General features: G+C 35.5%; 1 protein-coding gene across 2 annotated transcripts in view; it reads left to right on the top strand.

The window, feature by feature from the left end:
• The window catches only part of LOC140331363 (collagen alpha-4(VI) chain-like), a 104,739-nt gene that overhangs the window by 38,409 nt on the left and 42,292 nt on the right, over positions 1–24,038 (top strand). For both annotated transcript variants that reach the window (XM_072412334.1, XM_072412333.1), the window contains exons 9-19: positions 359–934; positions 2,608–3,183; positions 7,029–7,378; positions 12,130–12,208; positions 14,604–14,749; positions 14,844–14,936; positions 18,150–18,203; positions 20,358–20,429; positions 21,333–21,359; positions 21,648–21,692; positions 22,647–22,700. In XM_072412334.1, coding sequence (XP_072268435.1) covers positions 359–934; positions 2,608–3,183; positions 7,029–7,378; positions 12,130–12,208; positions 14,604–14,749; positions 14,844–14,936; positions 18,150–18,203; positions 20,358–20,429; positions 21,333–21,359; positions 21,648–21,692; positions 22,647–22,700 — 2,072 coding nt within the window. The remainder of the gene's footprint in view (positions 1–358; positions 935–2,607; positions 3,184–7,028; positions 7,379–12,129; positions 12,209–14,603; positions 14,750–14,843; positions 14,937–18,149; positions 18,204–20,357; positions 20,430–21,332; positions 21,360–21,647; positions 21,693–22,646; positions 22,701–24,038) is intronic.

The following is a 24,038-nucleotide window of genomic DNA, read 5'->3' as shown; positions in this document are numbered from 1 at the left end:
GTTGGGCCATACACCCATGTTGGACATGAAATCACTACTTCTGCCTAAATTGCCATTAATCCCTAACAGTAAGCTCTGACATGTGGTATTCCGCTGACAAATTCTAAAGCCTCCACTTTTCACAAAAGAACTTGGATTTGATATTGAAGTAATGTAAAAAATGATTTTTTTTTTCTTACAATTATGCAATAACACAAAAAAGCCCTGATGAATTTTGAAATTATATTATGGGTTTCCATATGTAGCCATTTATTTAGAAATCAGCAGGAACTACAGACTCCTATACACTATATATCTTCTGTCCATGATGGAAATATTGGCTATAATGATTTATAATGTGTTTTGTTTTGTTTTACAGCATGTAAAAGGACAGAGATTGCAGACATCATATTTTTAGTGGACGCTTCCTCTAGCATCACTGTTTCCCAGTTTAAAATTATGCAAAGATTTATGGAAGCTGTAGTAAATGACTCTATGGTTGGAAAGGAAAATGTCCAGTTTGGTGTTGTAACCTATGGGACAACACCTGAAGAACAATTTCCTTTGAAAGCATATTCTACTAAACTTGAAGTCCGCAAGGCTATATTTGCTTTAAAACGTACTAAAGGATATACCTATACTGGAACAGCTTTAGAGTACACACAAGAAAGGTTTGATCCAATTTATGGTGGGCGTCCTGGAATTGCACGGATTATAATTCTCATCACAGATGGCGCAACAACAAAAGAAGACCAACACAAATTAGAAACAGTTCCTCAATCTTTGAGGAACAATGGCTTTATAATCTTTGCTGTTGGCGTGGGTAAAGCCAAACCAGAAGAGCTTCAGAAGATTGCTGGACAGCCAGATAGATGGTTCTTGGTAGATAATTACAACAGCCTGGAAGCTTTGCATGGCAATATAACACACATTGTTTGCGATGAGTCCAAACCAGGTAAGGATATCTTATGAATTACATTATTGTATGCTATTATTTATATTTCCCAAGGCTGAACTATTTTTTTTGAAAAACCTCAGTTGATGATTGGCACACTTTATAACAATACCCTTAATGATTTTTGACATCTCCTATGGGTATGCTTCTTTAGTTAACATCTTTTAGAAACAAATCATCAGATCAAATTCCTCAGATCCTTGAAACAAATAATTGTATGGGTTGTTCCATTCCATTTGTTCTTCAGGTATGTGTATCTGAAGTCCTACTTAATCTCACATTATCTTCTGCTAAACTAACTCTGCATCATGAGCTATTATTCTACTCTAGGAAACTGCAAATTCTATAATGGATGCCCACCAATAAATTTAAACACACCTATGGAATAAAATAATACAATATAAATTTCCATATAAAAAACAAGCAAGAGGTTTCCCTGCCCTTGTAATGATACAATCTGCTGCAAATAATCCTCAGGGTTTAGTTAACTTGTTTGAATTTTCATGATGTCAAGTACACATTTTCCCCATCCTTCAATGTCTCAGATCTATAAATATGTTTGTGGATATACTTAATTTCTAGGCTTTTCACATGGGCTTTTCTTGTCTCTGCACAAACTTGTTTATTGAAAACTTTTACTTTGTTCATTTTGTGCAAACATCTGTGAACTTGTGATATTATGGTGACATCCTTCTCTTTGTAGTAGATTAGGTAATACATTTTCCATTTTTTTATGATGTGGTCATTGCTTGCATTAATTACTTGCTACATGAAAGTTTCCTTTTATCTCTTAAATAAACGTTAAATAAAATTTGGAAAAAATACTGGATAAGAGTTGTAGTACAAAAACTTATAATAAGGTAAATGCTCACTAAAAACTAGTTGTAAAACCATTTAAATTTTAACTTGCATAGTAACAGGCTCTAACTACTACAACAAATTAATTATCCATACCTAAATGCCCAACGAGGGACATCATAGTCAGTAGTTAATATGCGTAGAAAGTGTGTTCTACTATTCAAAAAAAATGTTAATAAGCATTACCCAACATGGTTTCACTATGTACTCCTTGTTATTTTAGGTATATTAAGTTATTTAAATCATCTAGTAAAAGAGTGAGAGAAGAAAGACATGGGGTGGGAGAGGGAAAAATGGCTTGGTGGTGGTGGGATTCTGTCTGTTCTGATCTTTATTAATTTAGACTTTTATGTCACTGACATTTTTTTACTGTTAACCATGTTCAAAATGTATGGACATTAAAGACAACTAAAAAGTAAACCTTCCATAAATAGATGCTATGTGTGATTTCATTTTGAAAAAGCTGGTATCCTGGCTGTTTTATCTTCTGACTTCAGTTGTTTTTGTATCAATGACTAACAACTAGTGTGTAAATTAAGAAAGCCATATTAATTACAGAAATCCATATATGAATATTTTTGAGGGGGTTGTATGACTCAAAAACAAGTGAGTTTCATATTCCTTGTAATAGGTTTAATTTAAAGAGGTATGGGTACAAAAGTATCTTGTAGTTGTATAAGACTGGTATTTCTTCAGGATCTTCCGGAAGGTTGAAGGGTGAAATTGCCAGTGACAAGCGATGATGCATAGAATAATTCTAAATAGTTGTTAATCATTTACTGTGATAAGTCATTTGTTTTGTTCTGTGTTTGCAGCTTGTGCTCATCAAGAGCTTGACCTTGTGTTTTTGGTTGATGGTTCTGCAAGTATTAGCCAAAATGACTTTGAAACATCAAAGGCTTTCATGAAAGAGATAGTAGAGAGTTTCACGATTGCTGAAAACCGAGTGCGTATTGGGGTGGCCCAGTACAGTGAGGACCCCCAGAAGGAGTTCTTCTTGAATGAGCACTTTTCCAGTTTAAAAATGAAAGATCATATTGATCAAATTGTCCAGCTAAACCAAAATACCTACACAGGAAAAGGCTTAAAGTTTGTCAAACAGTTTTTTGATCCTGCAAATGGAAGTCGTAAAAACCAAAATGTTCCTCAGTATTTAATAGTGATGACAGATGGTGAATCTCATGATACTGTAGATGAAGAGGCTGCTGAATTGAGGAGCAATGGAGTTACAATCTTCTCTATTGGAATTGGTCTCAAAAATAGCTTTCAGCTTATCCAAATAGCCGGGAACCCACAAAATGTTTTTATGGTTGAAAACTTTCAAGATTTGGACTCAATCAAAAGGCAAATTGTGTCTCAAGTCTGCGAGCCAACAGATGAACCATCTAAAGGTAAGGACTATGTAATGTGTGATTTCAAATTGTGGAATGTACAGTAGGTACCTTGTTTGAAATGTATAAATTAGTTCTCGGCTCCTGTGTTGATTTGCGCATGTTGCATTTCAGTGTGAATGTTTTTAGAATAAAAGACAACACAGGATTTGCATAGCACTATGTGTTTGCAAGAGAAAAATTAAATCACAACTGGCTTGTAAAAAACATGTTAAACACTTCAAATTTTTAACAAATGTCAAGTCTTTGCTCTCACAGAAGTGATGTAGCTTCTGTTGGAAGGAACTAGAACAGATTGGATCCAGATACTTGTCATACAAACCGTGTTGGATTCCATTTGCACTCATGAAAAAAGTAAATATTAAACATGTTCTTTTATAGGCTGGTTGCATTTTTTTACTGTAGCAACAAGGTTATTTTAAGTGGGGATCACAGCAAAAGCTGTTTTCATTCAGATTCTCTGACTAATTTTAACAAAGCAGTTATGAATGGATAGGTAAGCACACAAAATCTGCCTTGAGCTCTGCTTGGTTAAGGAAGCTGGAAGTATTTATATTCAGTATTTCAAATTATTTACCTAAAATTTAAAAAATGAAATGTTTATTTTTTAGACCTGGATAGTGTAAAAAATAGTCTGGAAAGTAAAGGCATAAAGCAAAATAAAAATGCCATACAGCAATAGCCAACATTGATATTTGCAGTAGACACTATTGTCAGTGTTTTTGTTTTTTTCCAGTTCTATTTTAAATGAGTTAATTAGTAGGCCATTGTCTAATGCCAAAGTGTCCATACTGCTTACACTTATCTCCTCCTCGCTAAAGCGCAAACGACTCTCTCCTGTGCATTCGGGCAGTTTTGATCACAGCCACGCCTGCTCTTCCATGTTTTATCAGCATCACCCTCCCGCCAGCCAATCAGGAAATAACTTATTATTCACCCTTTGGCTATTTAGCTGGCTCGGACACAACACACAACCTTTGTGCAACATGTCTTCACCAGTGCCGAGGCCCCTCTAGCATTTCCTATACATTTGTTGATCTTTTCAGTGCTTTCCCTGTCCAGCTCTTGTGTTAACCCTGTGTCGCCCAGTCTGTTGTTTCTGTTCCCTTGTAATGTTTCGGTGTTCCCCTGTGTCTGCATGACCCCCATGTCACCCGTATCTCTTTCGTTCCCTTGTGTCTTCGGTGAAATCCAGTGTCACCTGTGCCTCCTGTGTTCTCCTGTGTTTTCGGTGACCACAGTGTCACTGGAATCTATCCTCTGGATTCCTGGTGCTCGATCCCTGACTTTGTTCCTGATTTCATTTTCCTGCTGCCTGCCTCAACCCCGGCCTTCCTTGACTCTTCTCTGCATGCTGATGTGATACTGTGCTTTGTACTGCACACCCTGGTGTGCTTAAGGACTGCAATTGACAAGTCTTCAGCACAACATCCTCACCACTAAGGGCTGTGGAGAAAACCAGGCTGTTGCTTAGACTCTGCATCTTGGCCCTTTGGCCAAAACTCTCTATAATATAGTATTGCTATGAACATAAATATAATGTCAATGGAATAAATTATAACTCTAGAGTTGCTAGGTTTCAAGTATTTAAATTTTAAATGAGTTATTTATGCTGAAAAGTTATTTATTTATTTTTGTAAAGGCAAATGCAAACTTATATTTTTAATTCGTCACTGTAATAGGTGGATATTCTCTATTACTCTATTACTTTAGACCTTTATGTCTTAGACTTTAGTTACAATCCTATTTGTAGTATTTAAAATTACACTAGGTGGTGCCAAAGCACCAGACTTCTTTGCTGTGACTTTGCCTATTGAACAATATATATCCTCATTTTGAGAGCTTTTGCATTTTTATGTAATTTCAGAAGTAATACATTTTTTTAAGGATTTTTGCAGAAAATCAGAATGTAAGCAATAAAAAAGTATTTAATTTTTAACTGATAATACCCCTCAAAATAGCAATACATTCACATGAATTCCACCATTTTTAGCTGCATATTCTTATTGTTCCCTTATTCCCCTGTTCAGTTACTATGAGTGAATAATTCTCCTTATCCTATTGTGACAGTTCTAGGCCAGCTATTAAGCATGAGCAGTGTTAAGTTAAATGAGCCACATACCTTTCTATACTTGAGTATTTTCTGTCTTCCTGGCACCTAAATGCCGCAGTGTATGGGGAAGGAAATGGTAGGTGTATTCTGCTGCGAAGGGAGTGAAATAGTCTCTTTTTTATTCTTTTTTGTTCAGTTTGTGTACAATATAAAATCGATTTTCCACTTCAACAATTAGTGTGAAATTGCTAAAACTAAAATAAACATATTTAGCACAGCTGTCCAAAATATAAGCAGAGAGGGTGGTTCTAGTCAAGCCAAGGAGATGGCTTAAAAAACTGCTTGGGCTTTAAGTGCAGCAGATCCAATATATAAATTTAGATGCAAACTACTTTGGTTGCTGGATAATTTAATATTTGGTTATTTTTCAGTACTTGCAGGGTGTCTAAAAGGATATAACATAGGGAAATGTATCACATTCAAACAGGTTTGCTATATACCAGATAACACTGACAAAGGTTCTTATCAAAGAATGACAATTAATATGTCCTGAGGCAATCAGATGCAGTCTTTTAGAGGTCTTTGATGCTCTATATATATATATATATATATATATATATATATATATATATATGAATTATTTAAAATAGTTGTGTCATATTCACTGAAACAATCAGGAGCCTTGGCTCTTACTTAGCAAAAGAGGTCCAAAGGGTTTTAACATTTCAGTCAATTCTTCAGTGTTGTCTGCTGCAGAAATAACTTAACTTACTTTTGCAATTCCCCAACTGTCTGGAGATCACCGGTTGTACTCTGAACACTGAATGTATATGTTGGGTGGGCACACTTGTTTTCTTTTCTCAGAAATTTATATTTTTACTTTTTTCATTTAGGTTATACAGATAGTTAAACTTTATTAGTTAGAATATCCTCTTCTGTTCCCCTGTGATTTTGTTTCACTTTGTTGCCAGGTCCTGGCTAAGTTCATGACAACAAATGCCATCATTTTGTCTAATATAAGAATAAAGGTACCCATACTGGTCACTGAGGAAATTTAATTAGGCGTAGACGTTAATTTAGAGATAGCCAGGTTTGGTAACAAAATTAAACTAAATTCAAGAAGGGTGCATAAGTACTTTTGCTGGCTGGTGGTATTGCTCTAGCATGTCCCCTTCCAGTCCATACAACAGTCTATACAAGGGCCTGTGAGCCTGTTGCCAATGAAAAGGCAAATAGCATTTTAATAAGTTGATGGTTTTAAGGAAATTAGACTGGTTCTTACACCATGCACCCATGAGAATTTCCTATGTTAGTGTGCTTATTGGTTGGGAGTGTCAGGGTGCAAAATCACCCATACAGGGAAGATTCCTATTGATGTTTTCCTTGACTCCGATGTTTATTAACAGTACCAGTGATGGCAGGTGATTGCCTTTTGTGTTTTAAAAGAATTAACTTAGGTTAACTTTCAACATTTTGCATGTACCTGAATCCAAACCGCAACACTACTGGGAATGAAAAGGTAATAGAAAATATTTAAGCAGGACTTTTACTTCTAAAAGTATAAAAAAAAAGAAATGATTTGTTTCTCATATATGAAAATGTGGTTCCCAAAATCTGAAAAAGAAGCGACCAGTCATTTGATGTAAGGGAACAGACTGTTTGCCTAAAGTTTATAATTCCCATTTCTGGCTGACTTTTGTTTTCATTCACAGTATTTCATATATGCCTCACAATAAAAAAATATTCACTTGTTTTCTTTTTACCAATACTAACCCCAACATTTTTGTTACAGATTGCAACATAGAGATTACAGTGTCTGTTGACTACTCAAGAAGAATAAGACCATCTACTACATCCATTCTGCAGCAAAAACTCAACCGCTTTCTCCCTGAGGTGTTACAGCACATATCTACCCTGAGCAACCTGAGCTGTACGTCAGGCTCCCCAGTAAACATACAATTCAGATATGCTGTTCCTAGGCAGGATTCCACATTCCTCTTTGAATCTGATTTTGAAAAATATAATGAAGATATTCTTAGGAAGTACATTGAAGTTCAGTCGTCTGTTGACAGCTTTTTAAATGTCAACTTCCTGGAATCACTTTGGAAGAAAATGCAGACTTTGCCTACACAGAAAACCAAAGTGAGTATATTTTTTCAGACTGTCTGTACTGTTACGTGGCCTTAACTTTTTAAGTCTAAATAATGATATACATCAATAGTGTAATTAGGGAAAAAACGGTCAATGTTATGTGGGAATTAGCTTGACAAATGGTAGGCAACTAGCAGGACTGGATGCCATACAAGGGTTTTATTGATAAAAAAAACAACAACAAAATTGTCCCAAAAGGAAGGCTTAACGTCAGCCGGTTAAACATCAAACACACAAGCACTTATCTTTCAGCTGTCCCGTGTCTATAACAGTCCAGTTTCAAATATGCAGAAAAAATGGAGTCACCTTGTCTGTGGAGTCTTGTCTCTCTCCCTCTTTCTGTGGAGTCTTGTCTCTCTCTCTCTTTCTGTGGAACACTGTGGAGTTGCATGCTGTCAAGCCCTCTCCATTAGGGTCTTTTCCTCTTCCTCCCACAGAGCCCCCTGTCTTTGCCTCTAGATCTGTCTGTGTCTCCAGCACAGTCAGTCACACAGGCCACCTGTCTGTGTCTCCAGCACAGTCACTCACACAGACCACATGTCTGTGTCTCAAGATCTGTCTGTGTCTCCAGCACAGTCACTCACACAGACCACATGTCTGTGTCTCAAGATCTGTCTGTGTCTCCAGCACAGTCACTCACACAGACCACCTGTCTGTGTCTCCAGCACAGTCACTCACACAGACCACCTGTCTGTGTCTCCAGCACATCACATCCACTGACTGAGCTCCTGGCTCTTTGATATCTCTACACCCTGAGTGCTTCCTCATCAATTATCTCCCAGGTGAGAGTCTTCCACCTGCTACTTCCCACAGGATAAGAATCCTGTGCAAATATCTCTACTCTCCAGTACCTTTCCTGCTGGTTGCCTACAGTTACCATTACAAATTGGCCTTGGGTTATAGTCATGGGATTGTGTGTAAAAATATGCAATTCAGAATTTGGCTAAATTTTTAGGACTGACAATGATGTTTTGGTGTGATTGCCACTCCCTTATGGCAATGAACAGCTGCCTTAAGGGAGACACAAAAAGTAAATTCTACCCATGGCAGCCCTAACTAGCAGTGTTTCTCAACCAGGGTTATGTTGAAGACCAGGGGTTTTTCCAGAGGTTGTTCCTTAAGGGTTTCCTTGAGCAATGAGCAACTTGTGCTGACCTCTCAGGTCAGTTTAAGTGACACCCATGATGTCTATATTACAACCATATTTAATATTTATAAAGTATTTATATACCGCCAACGTATTACACAGTGCTTTACAAAGTCCATAGTCATGTCACTAGCTGTCCCTTAGAGGGGCTCACAATCTAATGTCCCAACCATAGTAATATGTCATTAACACAGTCGTTTTGGGAAGCCTAATAACCAAACTGCATGTTTTTGAAATGTAGGAGTACGCAAAGAAACCCTGGCAAACATAGGGGTAACATACACACTCCTTTCAGATAATGCCCTGGCTGAGATTCAAAACAGGGGCCTAGCGCTGCAAAGGCAGAAGTGCTAAACTTTGAGCCACTGTGCTGCCCATTTGCCCTATTTTTAGTGCTGACATTCTTCCTAATGACCAGAATGACCAGCAATGTGAGAGGAATTATTCCCACAAACCACTATGCTAATACAGTGTAAACTGTGGTAACTATAGTGGGGGTTATCTGAACACCTTAAAGTTATTGAAGGGCTTACCCCATGTTAGAAAGGTCAAGAAACTCCGCCATAGAGAATGAATGGGGAACAGTAAAGTTCTGCTCCATTTACACCCGCTGTCAAATCTGCAGATGCTGGTTCTTTAGGAGCCAGTTCAGCCCTGCAAGCGACTGAGTAGCTGGCAAGGTGCAAGTCGCCAGGAGCCACTTTTCTTGACAGTTTCTTGACATAGGCAGCCTAGGTCTAAACCTAGACTTATGTGCAAAATCATGTTATTAAACATGTGTACAGTGATTGGTATCATAAAACATAAGAAACTAATTGTAAATACAAAATACATAAAGTACCATAAAACATTGTTGTGCAGTTTTGACAGATAATTAACATGAAATCTTCGGGAAATGTCTATGCACTGTCACCATTGTGCTACCCAAATTCATGCACTTACTAGATGACTGGATGTAGGTCTTTTTACGTTTCTTTACTACACTTCTACCATCCTGTCCTGAAATCTCATTCCCTATCTCAGACTCCTCTACCATTCGTTTTTCTTACCTTGTTATTGTTTTAGGGACTTTTTATGGATGAACTGCAAAAGCTGGATTCACTTAATAATTTGGACTATAGTTGTGCACACATAATTTAATATTTACACAACATAATATTGCATTAAGGTGATTTAAGTATTTTGTATTGACTATTAGTTTGCTATGATTTATTGCAAGTATTTGGCAATATATATATATATATATATATATATATATATATTTATATATATTGTTCCCATTGGTGATAGATTTGGAATTTTAGTAACACTTTCTGGTAAGGGATCATCCCTTGGGCAGTATCTTGGCCAGGAAAGAGATACTGACCCTGGATGATGCATGAACAAAGACTTCTTGTGGAATAAAAAATGAAAACACTAACTGGAGAATCATTATGTCTTTGAAGGGTAATAATCTTGCAAATGCTATATTTCGCTTAGCATGCATGCCTTTAGCATAAACAGTATCTCTAGTGGTAGGGCTATTTTAGGAGACTTGTTTACTTGTATACTTGTATACTTCTTATACACTTCCATCAGCCAATAATTGATTTACTGAATTGTTATGAGTTGATTTTGGTTTGATAGAAGTTTTTTGGAAAGTATGTAGGTAAACACAAAAGGCAGCAAAAGCATGCTGAAATCAAACACAGAAGATCAGTCCACCAAACAAGGTACAAGGGAATGGGCACAAGCAGAGTCGGGGTCACAGGCAGAGGTCAGTGCAAGTGAAATGTCAGGGAATAGGCAATGGTCAGCAACAGAAAAACACATAAGAATCTCTCCACCACAGATTAGTCCAGCTAACGCTACAGCAGGCACTGGAATCTGAGAGCAGAGAGGCTATAAAGTCCCAGAAGCCAATGGCAGCATGGGATTGCTCAGGAAATACTCTGCTCATCAGCTGCAGCACAGCGCCAAATCCCCTTCAGTTGTGCAGTCTCAGTGCTGGGGATGCCTAGAGAAAAAAACACATCTAAAGGGAGACATAGATGCTGCAACTGCAGATCACTAAATCCTAGAACTCCTATGCTGCTGCGAGTGCCGGGACCAGAGGGAATCCACCTGAGCTTGCTCTTCTGCCATAAGACACCACCTGGAATTGTCGGCCCAAAGAGTGTCTCCTCACAGTCACAGTCACTGCTCATCTTGTCACAAGTAATAATGCTGTAAAGGAAACACAGAGGAAAAACCATAGAATTCACAGGACACCTGTGCATAATGGAGAGTTACACAAGTGGAGAGAGTGAGCTGGTCTGTTCTTAGATTGGTCTAATTTATTAAAGCTCCTTTAGACTGGAGAATATTGGATTCAAATCATGGGGTAACCTGGGTGATCCAATAAACCTAGAATAGATTTATTTGCTATTATTTGGCAAATGTTTTCAATCCTGGACCAGATCTATTCCAGGTTTGATGGGTTTTCTCTTTTCCAGCCCATTATGTACAATCAAATTCAATAGTTTATTTAGAGAACTTTTTTAAATGCACTATATGCCAAACCAACATGACTGACACTGTCAAATGAATCCATTCCTTTATTCAGTTGATGATGTAGTGTCTTCAGAATGATCCTCTTTGTCACAGAATATTTATTGCCAATATGTCTATAAACGCCAAGGACTAAAAGATAAACTAGTTTTTCTTTTGCAAACTAAACTAATATATTTTGAATCTTGGGAATCCAAAGGCATCCTATAAATGGAATGCACATTAATAATATTATGGAATTTAAATAAAAAATATTGCAAATTTGAAAACAAAGCAGCTTACACATTTACACATTGAAGCAATACTGGTGTTTTCAATTGCCCATATTTAACAGTGTAGCACTTTGCATAAATTTAGCGCAATGTTACTAACGAAAACTTTAATCCCTATACTTCTTTACTCACATGCTTGCCTAGAAAGTATCTTTTAGCAAAAAAATAGAAGTCTGAAATGTCTGTCTGTACATCTAACTAAAAATGTGCCAAGAGCTGGTGAAAGAGGGTATTCATTAACTCTTAAAAAAGTAAGAGTATAAACACTACTCTAAAGCTCTAGACATTCTTGTATATTTGAACAATAATGAATTATAACTGTAAATTTGTAATGTTCAGACTGTTAAATACGGGAGCGGTAATCTGTAGCTTGTTTCAAAGGTTTGTCCTATGTTTCAAAAATTCAGATTCCTATCTTGTAGCTTTTATCTTTAAATGGTTGTAAATGCTGTATAGAAACTAAATGAAAACTCATTTTATCCTAGTTTTTCTATATAGTATTTGCTTTATAAAATTAGCCTTCTATAAAAATCTGAATAGCAAATACTCGAAGTAAATCTGTAATTAGAACAAAGCAATCCAAGTAACACTTGTTCTGTATAGAAAGTACACTTATTGGGGTCTACATGCTTCCTAATGTGGTTTGGTAGTTCCATAAAAGTTTGCATGCATATTTTTTTTTAAGTTGACACTTCGTTTTAGGCATACCACTCTATAAGGAGTTTTCCTTTGTGCATTGCCACAGTGTCACAAATCTGAATAATTTCTTCTTGTGATACATATGTGTTTTTTAGATCATACTTATTTTTACGGATGGACTTGATGATTCAGTAACAACGCTGAAGAAGACTTCAGAAAGCCTTCGTATGCAAGGTTTGTAAAAAGAAAAAAAAAAAAAAAAAATGAAAAAAAATATAATATATTACATAGATAAACATTAGGGCTAATTTAGATGATGTTTTGGTATATAAGTAAATGAGAAACATGGACCTAAAGCTTCATTTGATTATTGTTCCTATTTATACAAGATCTTCTTAGTGCTACAGATCCAACATAACATTACATAACACAACATTTAAAGTTTATTAAAAAACCACAATTGAATGTTTCATGCTAGGCACTAGTAACAAGTCCCTACATTACATTTAGGACCTGATTTATTAAAGCTCTCCAAGGCTGGAGAGGATAAACTTTCATCAGTATAGCTGGGACATCCAGCAAACCTGGAATCGATCTGTTCCAGGATTCAAATCATTTGCTAGCAAATTTATTTGAAGAACTCCATACCAGGTTTGCTAAATCACCCAACTTCACTGATGATAGTATATCTTCTCCAGGCTTAGAGTGCTGAATCAGGTCCCTAATATATGTTAAATGTACCATACATATTACATGTATGGTTCTCATGATGCTATGTCACACTGTATGTTTCACTATGTTTTTGAAAATAAGTCAAATTTGTAATTTCGGACTAAACTGTGGCCCTTAAAACCCATCTTTTTCTTTTGAACTTACCTATAAGATTTCTTTTTCCTTTCCAAAGTACCTCTGTGATGGCCCATAGGGAATCTATCAGAGAAGGAACTAATTACAAACCACTAGATTGATGACAGTTTGCTGTTGCTTGCTGTCACTGGATCACTTGGAAAACAAAAGTTTTAGCTAAAAAAATAGGACGTTTATTATGTATCTTCCCTTGTTGGAGCAAATCAGAAACAAATTTGCCACACCGGGCAACCTGCTAGGCAGAGAACAAGGAGCATTGGCTTAATACTTAGTACTAGGCTTAGAACAAGTACACTATGCATTCTGCCAATAAAGTACTAAGGACAAAGGATATTCTGTAATGCATCTTGAGCACATGTTCATTTCACCACATGGACAACACTGTGGCAGGAACATGCTAAGCATTTATTAACTCTGCCATGGACCAAAGACAGGCACACAACAATAGACAACTAAAATTTGTGCACTTTTCATAAAAATATATCTACAATATAACATCTTTGCGTTAGGCTAGAACATCAAGTGATAGACTGCACATATAGGGCACCATGCCAGGTATATACTAAATAAAACTTGTCCAGAACATCTGAAAAGTATACAGGTATACTAAATCTAAGGGAAATTTTCTGAGTAGTATTGGGAACACTGAACTTTTTGCCAATGATGTCCTAATCGCAAAAGATTCTCTGTTGGTGACTTACTGGGAAAACTGGGCAATTTGTTAGGGTTATATATGTTGTAATAAAACATCTGAAGGCTTGACACATAGAACAGTTATTCATTTGTAATTTAGGTTTGAGGTTTGTGTATTAGTAATGCTTTTCTGTTGAAATACTGAGTAAAAATATATGCCTTTGTTCTTCCAAATACAGACATTTTCTGGTAAACAAGCATTGGTAATATTGAATCCAAATTTTGTTGTTATGTATTACAAGTTTTTAACAACCCAAATTTACCATCTGGTTTAGATTACCTAAAATAATTTTATTTGTTATATAACACAGATACTATTTATGACTTAGACATTCACTTTAAAGTTATACTCCAGTAAACATACAAAAAGAGGCCATCAGCCATTAATAAAATTATCATCCCATGTTCATCTTTGACAGCATTCACTGTATTTCATTTTTAATAGTATTTTGTGCTATATAATCTTCAACCAAAAAGTCAAAATATAGTGTATGTTATTACAGTGGAATGTAAAAAAATGTAAGTCTGAAACATAAAACGACCAGTTGGATGCTTAAAAATGTTCATGATTTAGAATTACTTTCAGTTAATTCATCAAAGAAAATACATTTTCTTTGATGAATTATTTTTGAGCTTTTTCAAACAGAAGGAGTTTACAGGGCTGATGCATTGCCTGCCAGCGGCTGATCTACCATTTCCCCATATCACGTGTCATAAGGAAGAATGAGTCCATTTTAGTAATAAGAACTGACAGGTATTCATGGTAGTGTCCACAGTTTGGGACTTTGGCCCTGATTTTTTTAAAGCTCTCCAAGACTGAAGAGGATACACTTTCATCAGTGAAACTAAGTGATCTAGCAAACCTGGAATGTACTCTGTGTACAGTGTTTGGCAGTCATTTGTATCTTTGACCCACTTTCACAGCAAATATCTCTGACGCTTAACCGCTAGGTCTAAAGGAAGTGTGGTGGGAGGTGACTGCATTTATTGGTGCAGTAGTAACCACATAGTTTCACACACTCTATGTGAACAAGCAAACACAAATGTCATCTAACGTGTTGTTATTTAGGTTTGGATGGTTTATTGTTGGTTGGACTGGAAGGTGTGCAGAATTTTGAAGAATTACAGGAAATTGAGTTTGGAAGAGGATTTTCATATGAACAGCCACTAAGTGTTGGAATTTACGATTTGCCAAGTTTAATGCTAAAGGAAATTGTAAGTTGTATATCTAAATAACTACATTAAATATGGTTTGTTAGTATTTTTTTATATTTTTTCTCACTGTTCAACTTTATTCTTCATTTGATAGGATACAGTTGCTGAAAGAAAATGCTGCAATGTCATTTGTAAATGCCTGGGGCAAGGTGGTCCTCGTGGTCTTCCTGGCCCTCCAGGATCCAAGGTGAGACTATTCAATAGAACAAATGTGCATTCTTTTGAAAACCATATTTTATTACAACTTTAGCAAATACAGCTAAGTGTCTGAAGCTGTGGTATTTAAATTTCCTATAATCCTCTGACCAGACAGACATTATTTTAAGAGGTCACTGCAATCCCTTTTACACTTAGGATTATAATTGCATACGTTCTTTGCATTGATGCATGTTAGCCATTTTTTTTTAAATTTTGATTAAAACAGTTTGTGCCTCTGTAATTGATTTTCAACCCCCTCTGTTGGTACTGATGATCATTGTAACCTGTGGTTGACCTCAGAATGGGAGATGGGGGTGAATCATCCATTAGGGACAACTGTTGTGGTAATAACTATCTAAGATGGGAATTCTAACATTGCAGAGTTTTATTCTTACTTCCCAGTCCATCTTCAGAGTTTTTTTGGAAATCACCCTAAACTATCCATGGTGTTTTAGAACACTTATGTGAGACAAGCATGCAAATCAGGAGTGAAGTCAAAGATTTCAATTTGGATATTAGGTGGACGACGAATACTGAGCAGCTTTCAAATTTTTAGTGGTATTTCATACTCCATAGTAAGGTTATAAAGCTCATTCACTCTAGGGGATTAAAACTTGGCTTTTTTCTTGTTCCCCTTGTTCAGTACTGTTATAAATGCCCTTAAAAACCTCATATACAATGGTACCAGAACAGGATTTTTTTATTAACTTGAGTTCAGCTTTAAGGTCTGTGAACCCTTTGGTTTACACAGGAGATTTGTATTTTAAGTACTTGTAATAGACAGTTTGACCTTGAATACAAATTAAAGTAGAACTAAACTGTCAAAATATAAAATGTGAGCAGGCAGGTGTTTATTACAAAAAGGTAGAGGTGATGTCCCTTCTGCAACAAAACAAACTACCGTCCTGCCTGTTTCCAATCTTTTCTTCAATGTACACTGAGCTGCACATGAGCATGTACAATACCAGGTATCCCAGCATACCCCTGGCTTGCTGGAATCAATGAACTCCTGTGTGTATGTGTTGAAGCTACATCACCCCCGGCTGGCCAACCAAGATGGCCAAGGACCCAAACCCAGAAGATGACCTGGTGAAGAGGCAGGGAAAGGGTAACTAAAAAAATGTGGATACGTTTATTTTATTGTAGAAAAGACATCACCTGTCTTTTCTGCAATGAAGAACCTTTTTTTATTTTTTTTATTTTTAATTTTAAGTTTTGCTTTAAATTGATTCCAGCAAATCAACATAGTATCAAAAGTCTTCCTATTGTTTTGATTTATTTCAGTTGAAATGTTCATCCAAATAAAATAAATCTAGGTAATGAATACAATTTATACAGAACAACTGCACCTGCCATGTACTGAAGTTAACAGTATGTTTTATTTCTCACAGTTGTACATTTTAGCACAAAGAATTTTTGGGACACCCTTTTTTTTTGCAGTTTTCACGTTTCAGAATATTGGCAGGTTTTGCCCTGTTTGGAGAGTTTTATTCCCGAACTGCACATATTTATTATATATTACATACAAATGTATTGCAAGCTGCAAACTTGTGTTAGATCTGTTCCTGTATTTCTCTGCAGTCTAGTACAGATAAATAATGGAGTTAAATTTATCTTTAATGGTGTATGTGTCTGGTAAATCACTAGTATTTCCTGAGAGATAAGTATGTAACCATGTGAAATTCGTCCAGATGTTCTCTGGCTACAAACATGTTTGCAATACTATTTTTTTTTTTAAATAAAGGCTCTTGTAATACAGTTGGAAAGTATGCATTAGGCCAATAAAAATATTCATAAGTGGGGTTTTGTACAATTGTTTGCTCAAAAATATTCTTTAATAGCCACATAGATTACAAACGCACTGTGTGCACCCACTGCCCAGATACTACCTTCTAAAAGTAGTGGTGATATCAACACTGGGCTGCATATAGCCTTTGGTGGAGAGGATAGATATAAGACCAATCACCATGTGCCAGGAGAGAGAGCAGTAGTGCTTGATATTTGTAAACCTACAAAATATAGGTTTTATGCTGGATTACTGAGAAGATATATGAAAGACAATAAATTTGATTATGAATGTACATGCTTGTACTTGTCATTTGCTATTAGTTGACAAAATTTTCAATCCAGGACTAGATTCTTTTCAGGTTTTTCTGGTCACCCAGGTTTTCAATCGATAATCTATCTTCACCAGTCTTGGAGAGCTTTGATAAATCAGGTCCTATATGCTAAATTTGAATTTAAGCTTTAAAGGGGTCAGCAGGTTAAAATTTGATGCAAGCTAGTATTCATTTATAGATCTCTTTCCTCCAATAGCCTTGGAAATGAAGAGGGCTCTTGATACATAGTAATAGAGTAATAGTAAGTAATAGAGATTATAGACAATTTTTTGTCTTGTTAAACTCTGATTCCAGGTTTAACCTTCAGGTGAAAGATTGTATATTCTAGTTACATAGTACAGATTAGGTAAATTAATGACCAATTATGTTTCAGGCAATTTGTTTTACTAAAAGTTTTCATTAAAGATCTAATTTAAGTTTAGAATGGAAAATCCAATAAATGTTAGCAATCTTTGATAATATTATGTGGCATTTTACCTGTTTACTTAAAAGTAGATGATGATAACTAAGCCACACTGCCTCTGGCTAATTCAGTAAAACGGTTTAAAAAGTAGAACACAATTGCTAAAACATTTCCCTTTTGTTCATCCAAGTTTATCCAATCTGCAATGTATGTGCAAAAAAGTTTTTAAAAATTTTAAAAATGGTATTGCTTTGATCATCTACAAAATAAAAAATATCTACTTTACTACTAATTGGGCTCAGTTCACAAATCCTAAATTCAAGGAAAAGAATATTTCAATATTTTGGGGTGAAAAAATGGGATTTTGCTTCCTTGTTTAATTTGCCCCAATTTAGCAGCAGCAAAAGTAAAAAAAAAAGAAGTTGCTATACTTTATTGTTCCATTACTTGGCACTATAATGTCAAAAGAAACAAGAGCATGGAGTAGGCGGTTTCAGGCTCTTCACATCAAAATATTAGGTATGGCAAATTAATAAAACAGGTCATGAATTTCAATTGCTTTACAGAGTTGAGTCCCTACTTCTATTGTAATAATGTAGTCTTAAAATGTAATTTTGTCCCAATACTTGTATGAATAGGTAAAGTATACTAAATAATTTCTTTTTTTTTTCTTACTAAGGGAGGGCCTGGTCAAAAAGGATCTCAAGGGCACCCTGGGGATGAAGGTGGAATGGTAAGTAAAATCTGCTACATGTTACTTGGTTGGACAGTTTACTAATGAATAAGTATGTACAACAAACAGAAATTGACCTAATTTAACAAATGTAATATACAAGATATATGCACCATTTTCCTTCAAAGTTTGGCTGTAACTTAAAGAAAAAGATTAAGTTTTTCATATATGTTTTTCATATATGTCACCCATGTACTTCACTTTTTACATTTGTGCTATGATGCTATTTGCTCAATAACTTTTATGTTAAGATAGAAAAAGCATTCATACTTAGGATAAGCATATCTTCTTTTTGCTAATATTTCTAAAGACTATAACTATAACTATTTCCAAAGGCTTTCCTTAGTAATAAAGGAATGCTTTCATATTTTAAATACATTGTAGTTTTATATAACATCAATGTATAGATCATGATTATGTTTTACATGCATGTGGCTTTTGTACAGAACCAATAATTTTAGTCTCCTCGGCCTCCAATGCGATAGTAGGTAGCTTTTAAACTAACTTTTAGACTTACATATAAAAAAAATCTTAGGCTTAGTCTACACGGACTGTTTCCCCAACGTTTAACCTGAGGCTTTTAAAGCCCTTGTTTGAAGTCCCCATGCATTCCAATGGGCTAATCTACCCCGGGGACATTTCCTTTAGGCACGTTTTTGAGCGTTATCTTAAACGTTGCTTGCAACGTTTAAAAAATTAAAACGCTGGATAAACGCAGGAAAACCCCCTGAAAATGCTTCCATTGAACTCAATGGAGGCTTTTTCAAACATTTTTAGGCTTGGTTTAGGTTTAGGTTTTTAGCAGGACTTTGGAATCTGGAAGCCCCCTTTAATAAGGAAACTCCCAGATCTCCACCACCCCACCCTGGGGAATCAGTACAGGGGTACAAAAAAAACCTTACTCATTCCCTAAAAGGGTTAAAATATATGTAAAAATAGGACAAGGCCTTAATGTTAAATTATTTTATTAAATGCGTGTGTGTTTGTGTAACTAAACTTTTTTTTTTACCGGTTATCCCAATGACAGGATGATTCCCATGGCTGCAATCATGACATGAGCACAGCCCTGGGACTCCTCCTGACAGTGAGGGATCTCTGGGCACTAGGGGTTAAATGAGGACAAGGCTCTCCATTCACCCCTAGTGCTCTGTGATTGGCTGCGAAATAGGAAACCCTGATGACAGCTCAAGCATCATCAGGATTTCCTTATCCTCAGCCAATCAGGGAGCAGAGCAATCAGCGGAGCTCTGCTATGCTAACAGCTCCGCTCCCCTGATTACTCCTGCAGCCCTAGAGGAGCTGTGACATGTATTACAGATACAGAACACATGTCACAGCTCCTCTCGGGCTGCAGGAGTAATCAGGGGAGCGGAGCTGTTAGCATAGCAGAGCTCTGCTCCCTGATTGGCTGAGGAAAGGGAAATCCTGATGATGCTTGAGCTGTCATGAGGGTTTCCTATTTCTCAGCCAATCACAGAGCACTAGAGATGAATGGGCACACGGCTGAATGGCTGAGAAACGTAAAACCTCAGTCAATCACAGAGCACTAGGGGTAAATGGAGAGGCTAGTCCTCATTTAACCCCTAGTGCCCTGTGATCCCTCACTGTCAGGAGAAGTCCCAGGGCTGTGCTCATGTCAGGATTGCAGCCCTGGGAATCATCCTGTCCTTGGGATAACCTGTAAAAAAAAAAAATTTAGTTACAAAAACACACACATTTTGCAAAATAATTTACCATTAATGCCTCGTCCAATATTTTTAAACATATTTTATCCCTTTCAGGGAATGAGTAAGGGGTTTTATGTACCCCTGAACTCATTCCCTGAAAGGGTTAAAAGTAAAACTTTTATAACCGCTTATGTAAAATTGCGGCAAATCGCGGCAATTCGCGGTGTTTGTAAAAGTTTTTTAGCGTTTTAAAGTTAAGCTTTAAAACACTTGTAAAAGTGCATAAAAACGCATATAAACGTGGTAGGAACATTTATATGCGTTTTTAAAACTGTTCATGTAGACCCACTCTTAGCAATAGAAAGTTCAGCAGTCACATTATTTTATGTAATGTGTTAACTACCTAATGTCAAAGTGGTAAGTTTGAGTAGAGATTTTCAATGTTTTTATTTTAATAACAATTATATTACTTACCCCTTTTGCTTAGGGTGACAGAGGGTCACGTGGACTGAATGGAACACGAGGAGACAATGGATGCCCAGGACCCAGAGGACCAAAGGCAAGTCTTTATAGATGATGCAAAATTTGTATTATTGCTGTATTATCTAATCATCTTTCATGACACAATAATTGACAGGTAAAGAAGTTGTTGGCTATACCCCTATGGTCCCATATATATTTAGTATGTAATTTTAGGAAATTCCCAAAATATTGCAGATAAAACAGAAGCCAAAGAGGAATATTACTAAGAATCATACTAAGTAAATCTATCTATACAGATTCATATTTATTATTATTTATTAAGCAAGGTTAACATAAAAAAATCGGGACTAAGGAGAACTTTTTTTTACAGTTAGAAATAGGTGAAATCTACATTGAAATCTACATTGAAATCTAAAAGGAGATGAACCTTCCACTTAACGGATCATATGTTCTTTTGGTACTTTCTCTTTGAGTGAAAATTCTAAGGCTTTTTTTTATTCTTCTAATATAAGCAGTACCAAATGCAATATATTCTAAAACATTTTCATAGAAGAGAAATTAGATATTTTTTTTTTGATTGAATAGATCAACTTTTTACATAAAAGAACTTCCAACTTCGTGTTATTCGGGCTGTTTGCTGGATGCATGATATGTTACCAACATTACTTAATTTTGATGCCTGACTCCACTAAGTATCAAAAAATGATATGATCATTTCATCAATTAAAATTAGACAGAGTCTTGCTTTTTTCAGTGAATGCCGGACGAGCTTGCCTAAATCCTTTACATCAATCAAATTCATGTCCTGGCTAATCTGTTAAAATGTTTTCTTGCCATACATTAGATCTTGGTCATGTCTTAACATTATCCCAAAATCTAGTGATTCTGTGTTCCAGTGTTCTAGTAATAATAGAGCTTGACTCCTTGTACCATTTAGTATTTTGTATTTACAAACTTTTGTTTTTTTTCCTTTATACAGGGTGCAAGAGGCCTTAGAGGAGACAAGGTAAACTATAATTGCATTTTGTAGGTTTGTGATAATTGTTTCTTTGATTCATATCATTATTTCCTTTTAATTCCTGATACCTTTTGTTTAAAAGGTGTAACATGCTTGTTGTATCTGGTGCTAAAAAGCAGACCATTTGAATTTGTGTACACCACCATTTTTGTAAATTAGAAGAAACTTAGTAAAGCGTGTGGATTGGCGTTTTGACACTTAAATAAAGTAATAAAGTATAAAAAGTACAATGTACATCATTTTAAATTTAAAATCGTTTACCTTCTTTTTTTTCAGGGAGATGATGGTGAGAATGGAATTGATGGTGTGCCTGGAGAACAGGTAAAATAAATCTTTCCTCAACATGTTACTTGTAAAGTGAAAGCCATTTCATTCAGATATAAATTTATTACCCATATAACTTCTGTATTTGTGGTTTATTTTTACTAATGTGTATTTTTTTCCATGTAATTAGAGGGCAAATGTAAACAAACTGCTCACAGATATTTTGGTGAGGTGGGTAGTAAGACTTCTGACAAGGGACAGATCTATGCATAAAATTTTACCTTTCTTTTATTTTGAATCCCCAGTTCTATTAGCTAGTCATATACTCAACTGTCTCTGGTCTGATGAGAGATTAGCCACGGAGGGGACCCCAAAAAAAGTGTAATTAGAATTGAGGTTGAAGATTAGTTTAAAGTGACAGTCAAGTTGCAGATGTTGGGCTAATGGTTGAAGTTAGGGTAAGAAAAAGGAGGTTATGTATTAAAGGGTAAAATGACTGCTGTAAATAACATTTTATATGTGACTGAGATGGTGCTTGGAGATTGGCTAAGCCATATCATAAAAGAGCAGAATGAAAGTCCTTGGCCCTGCGTAAGCACCAAAAAGTGTTGACTGGAAGCTGACACAGGATAGCCTTTCCTAATTCCTAACGTTGAGTGGAGCAGTTAAGGAGTGAAATGAAGGTGGGTATTTGACTCTTAGGAGTCTAGTTTAGAAAGGGAATCATGTTTTTTGTCCTGTGTTAGGTAAAATGTTACATTTTCTGGGTTAGGTAAGGATTAAGGATGGATTAACTGTTAGTATAATCCACATGCATTTTAGAAGAATTAAATGTTTAATAATTGTTAATAATATTTTTTTGTTATTATTAATAATAAAAATAATAATAACATTTTATTAGAATTAAAAATTTATAATATGCTTACAAAAACTTGCTAATTGCAACAAATCAGATTATGTGCATTGTTGAAATATGTTCATAAGAAAAGTGACATGAAAATTTTGTTACAGGGTGAGCATGGAACACATGGACTGCCAGGAGAAGTAGGGAGTCCTGGTCCGCGGGTAGGACACTTTTTATTTTTCTTTCTTGCAAAAAAAAAAAAAATGTATGAATGTATTGTTTTCAAGCTGTCCAAACTATATGTTCTTTATTTTATAATAAATGTCAACTATAGCCATAGCTATGTATTGCATATGTGAACACAGTGACTCTTTGACCTCATGTCTCGTTTTGAAATTACAATTAAAAAATAAATTATACTGCAGAATAATTGATTATCTTTCTGTATATGGCAATGCATCTTTATGCATTGCCAGATACAGCATGTTTATCTTCCAATGTACCAGATAGAATGTGGTGTTGTATTCTGATGATAGGTATACTGTACAGTGTTCTATTCATCCTGTGAAAATTAAAATTCAAGTTTAATAAGTAACTTTGTTTTCTCCTATCACATATATGCATACCCTGTGATGGGAAAAGTGTAATTCTAAGATTATATTATATAAATTAAGAAGCAGTAACAGCAGGAGAGTGGAAAGAAAGAGTCTTAAGGAGAAGTCAACATAATTAGGGTCAGCCACTCCTAAATTAATAAAAATTACTGCCATTAGCCTTTCTAAGCCCATATTGGTTGAACCTGTTGGATGTATTCCGTTTCATGAAAAACAGCCTGAATTGTTAAAACAAGGTGGTAAAACTTTAAAACCAAATCAGGAAACCAGATTCCTTACCATATCATAGTTACCGTACATTTTGGATATTTGGTACTCTATCACAAGAAAAAACAAACTTAATAAAAATGTAATGATTTGTTTTGTAAGTTTTAAATGTTATCAATTGTTTACTTTTTTGCCTTTAAATTTTGTTAAGCTACATACTTTGAATACTTTGCTAAACTATTCATGTTCTGTACAATTTCACAAATAATGTTTACTTTAAAATGTTAAATTTAAAAACCCACTCTAATGTTATTGTTAATCTTACATCAATTATTTTAGGAGTATAAAAAGTCAAAGGTTAATAATCATCCTAAAATAAACAACCCTGTGATTACCTAGTTAAAAATGTTTTGTAAAAGCACGCTTTATAAGAAGTAAATAGTGCGGTAGATAAAAAAAAGAAAAAAAAACTGCAAGATAAAAAAGTCAACTGAATTAATGTAAAATGTATTATTCTGTTAAATATTGAATTATTGGTCATTGAGGATGCTGGAAACAGAGAACTATTGGATCTGTGAAAATGTCCCAAAATTATATACAGTGCATTCTATCAGTAACAAGTTAGTAGTGGGATTCCTGAAGGAGCCTCAAGTAAAACTCTGCTTGAGGTTCCAGAAATGCTTGGGATGAACCTGACTACAAATTTAGTAGCTAGGAAAGAAAATCCTGTATGGTAAT

The sequence above is a fragment of the Pyxicephalus adspersus genome, chromosome 5, assembly GCF_032062135.1.
Source record: "Pyxicephalus adspersus chromosome 5, UCB_Pads_2.0, whole genome shotgun sequence".
Classification (NCBI taxonomy): Eukaryota; Metazoa; Chordata; class Amphibia; order Anura; family Pyxicephalidae; genus Pyxicephalus; species Pyxicephalus adspersus.
This window is presented reverse-complemented; position numbering and strand designations above follow the sequence as displayed.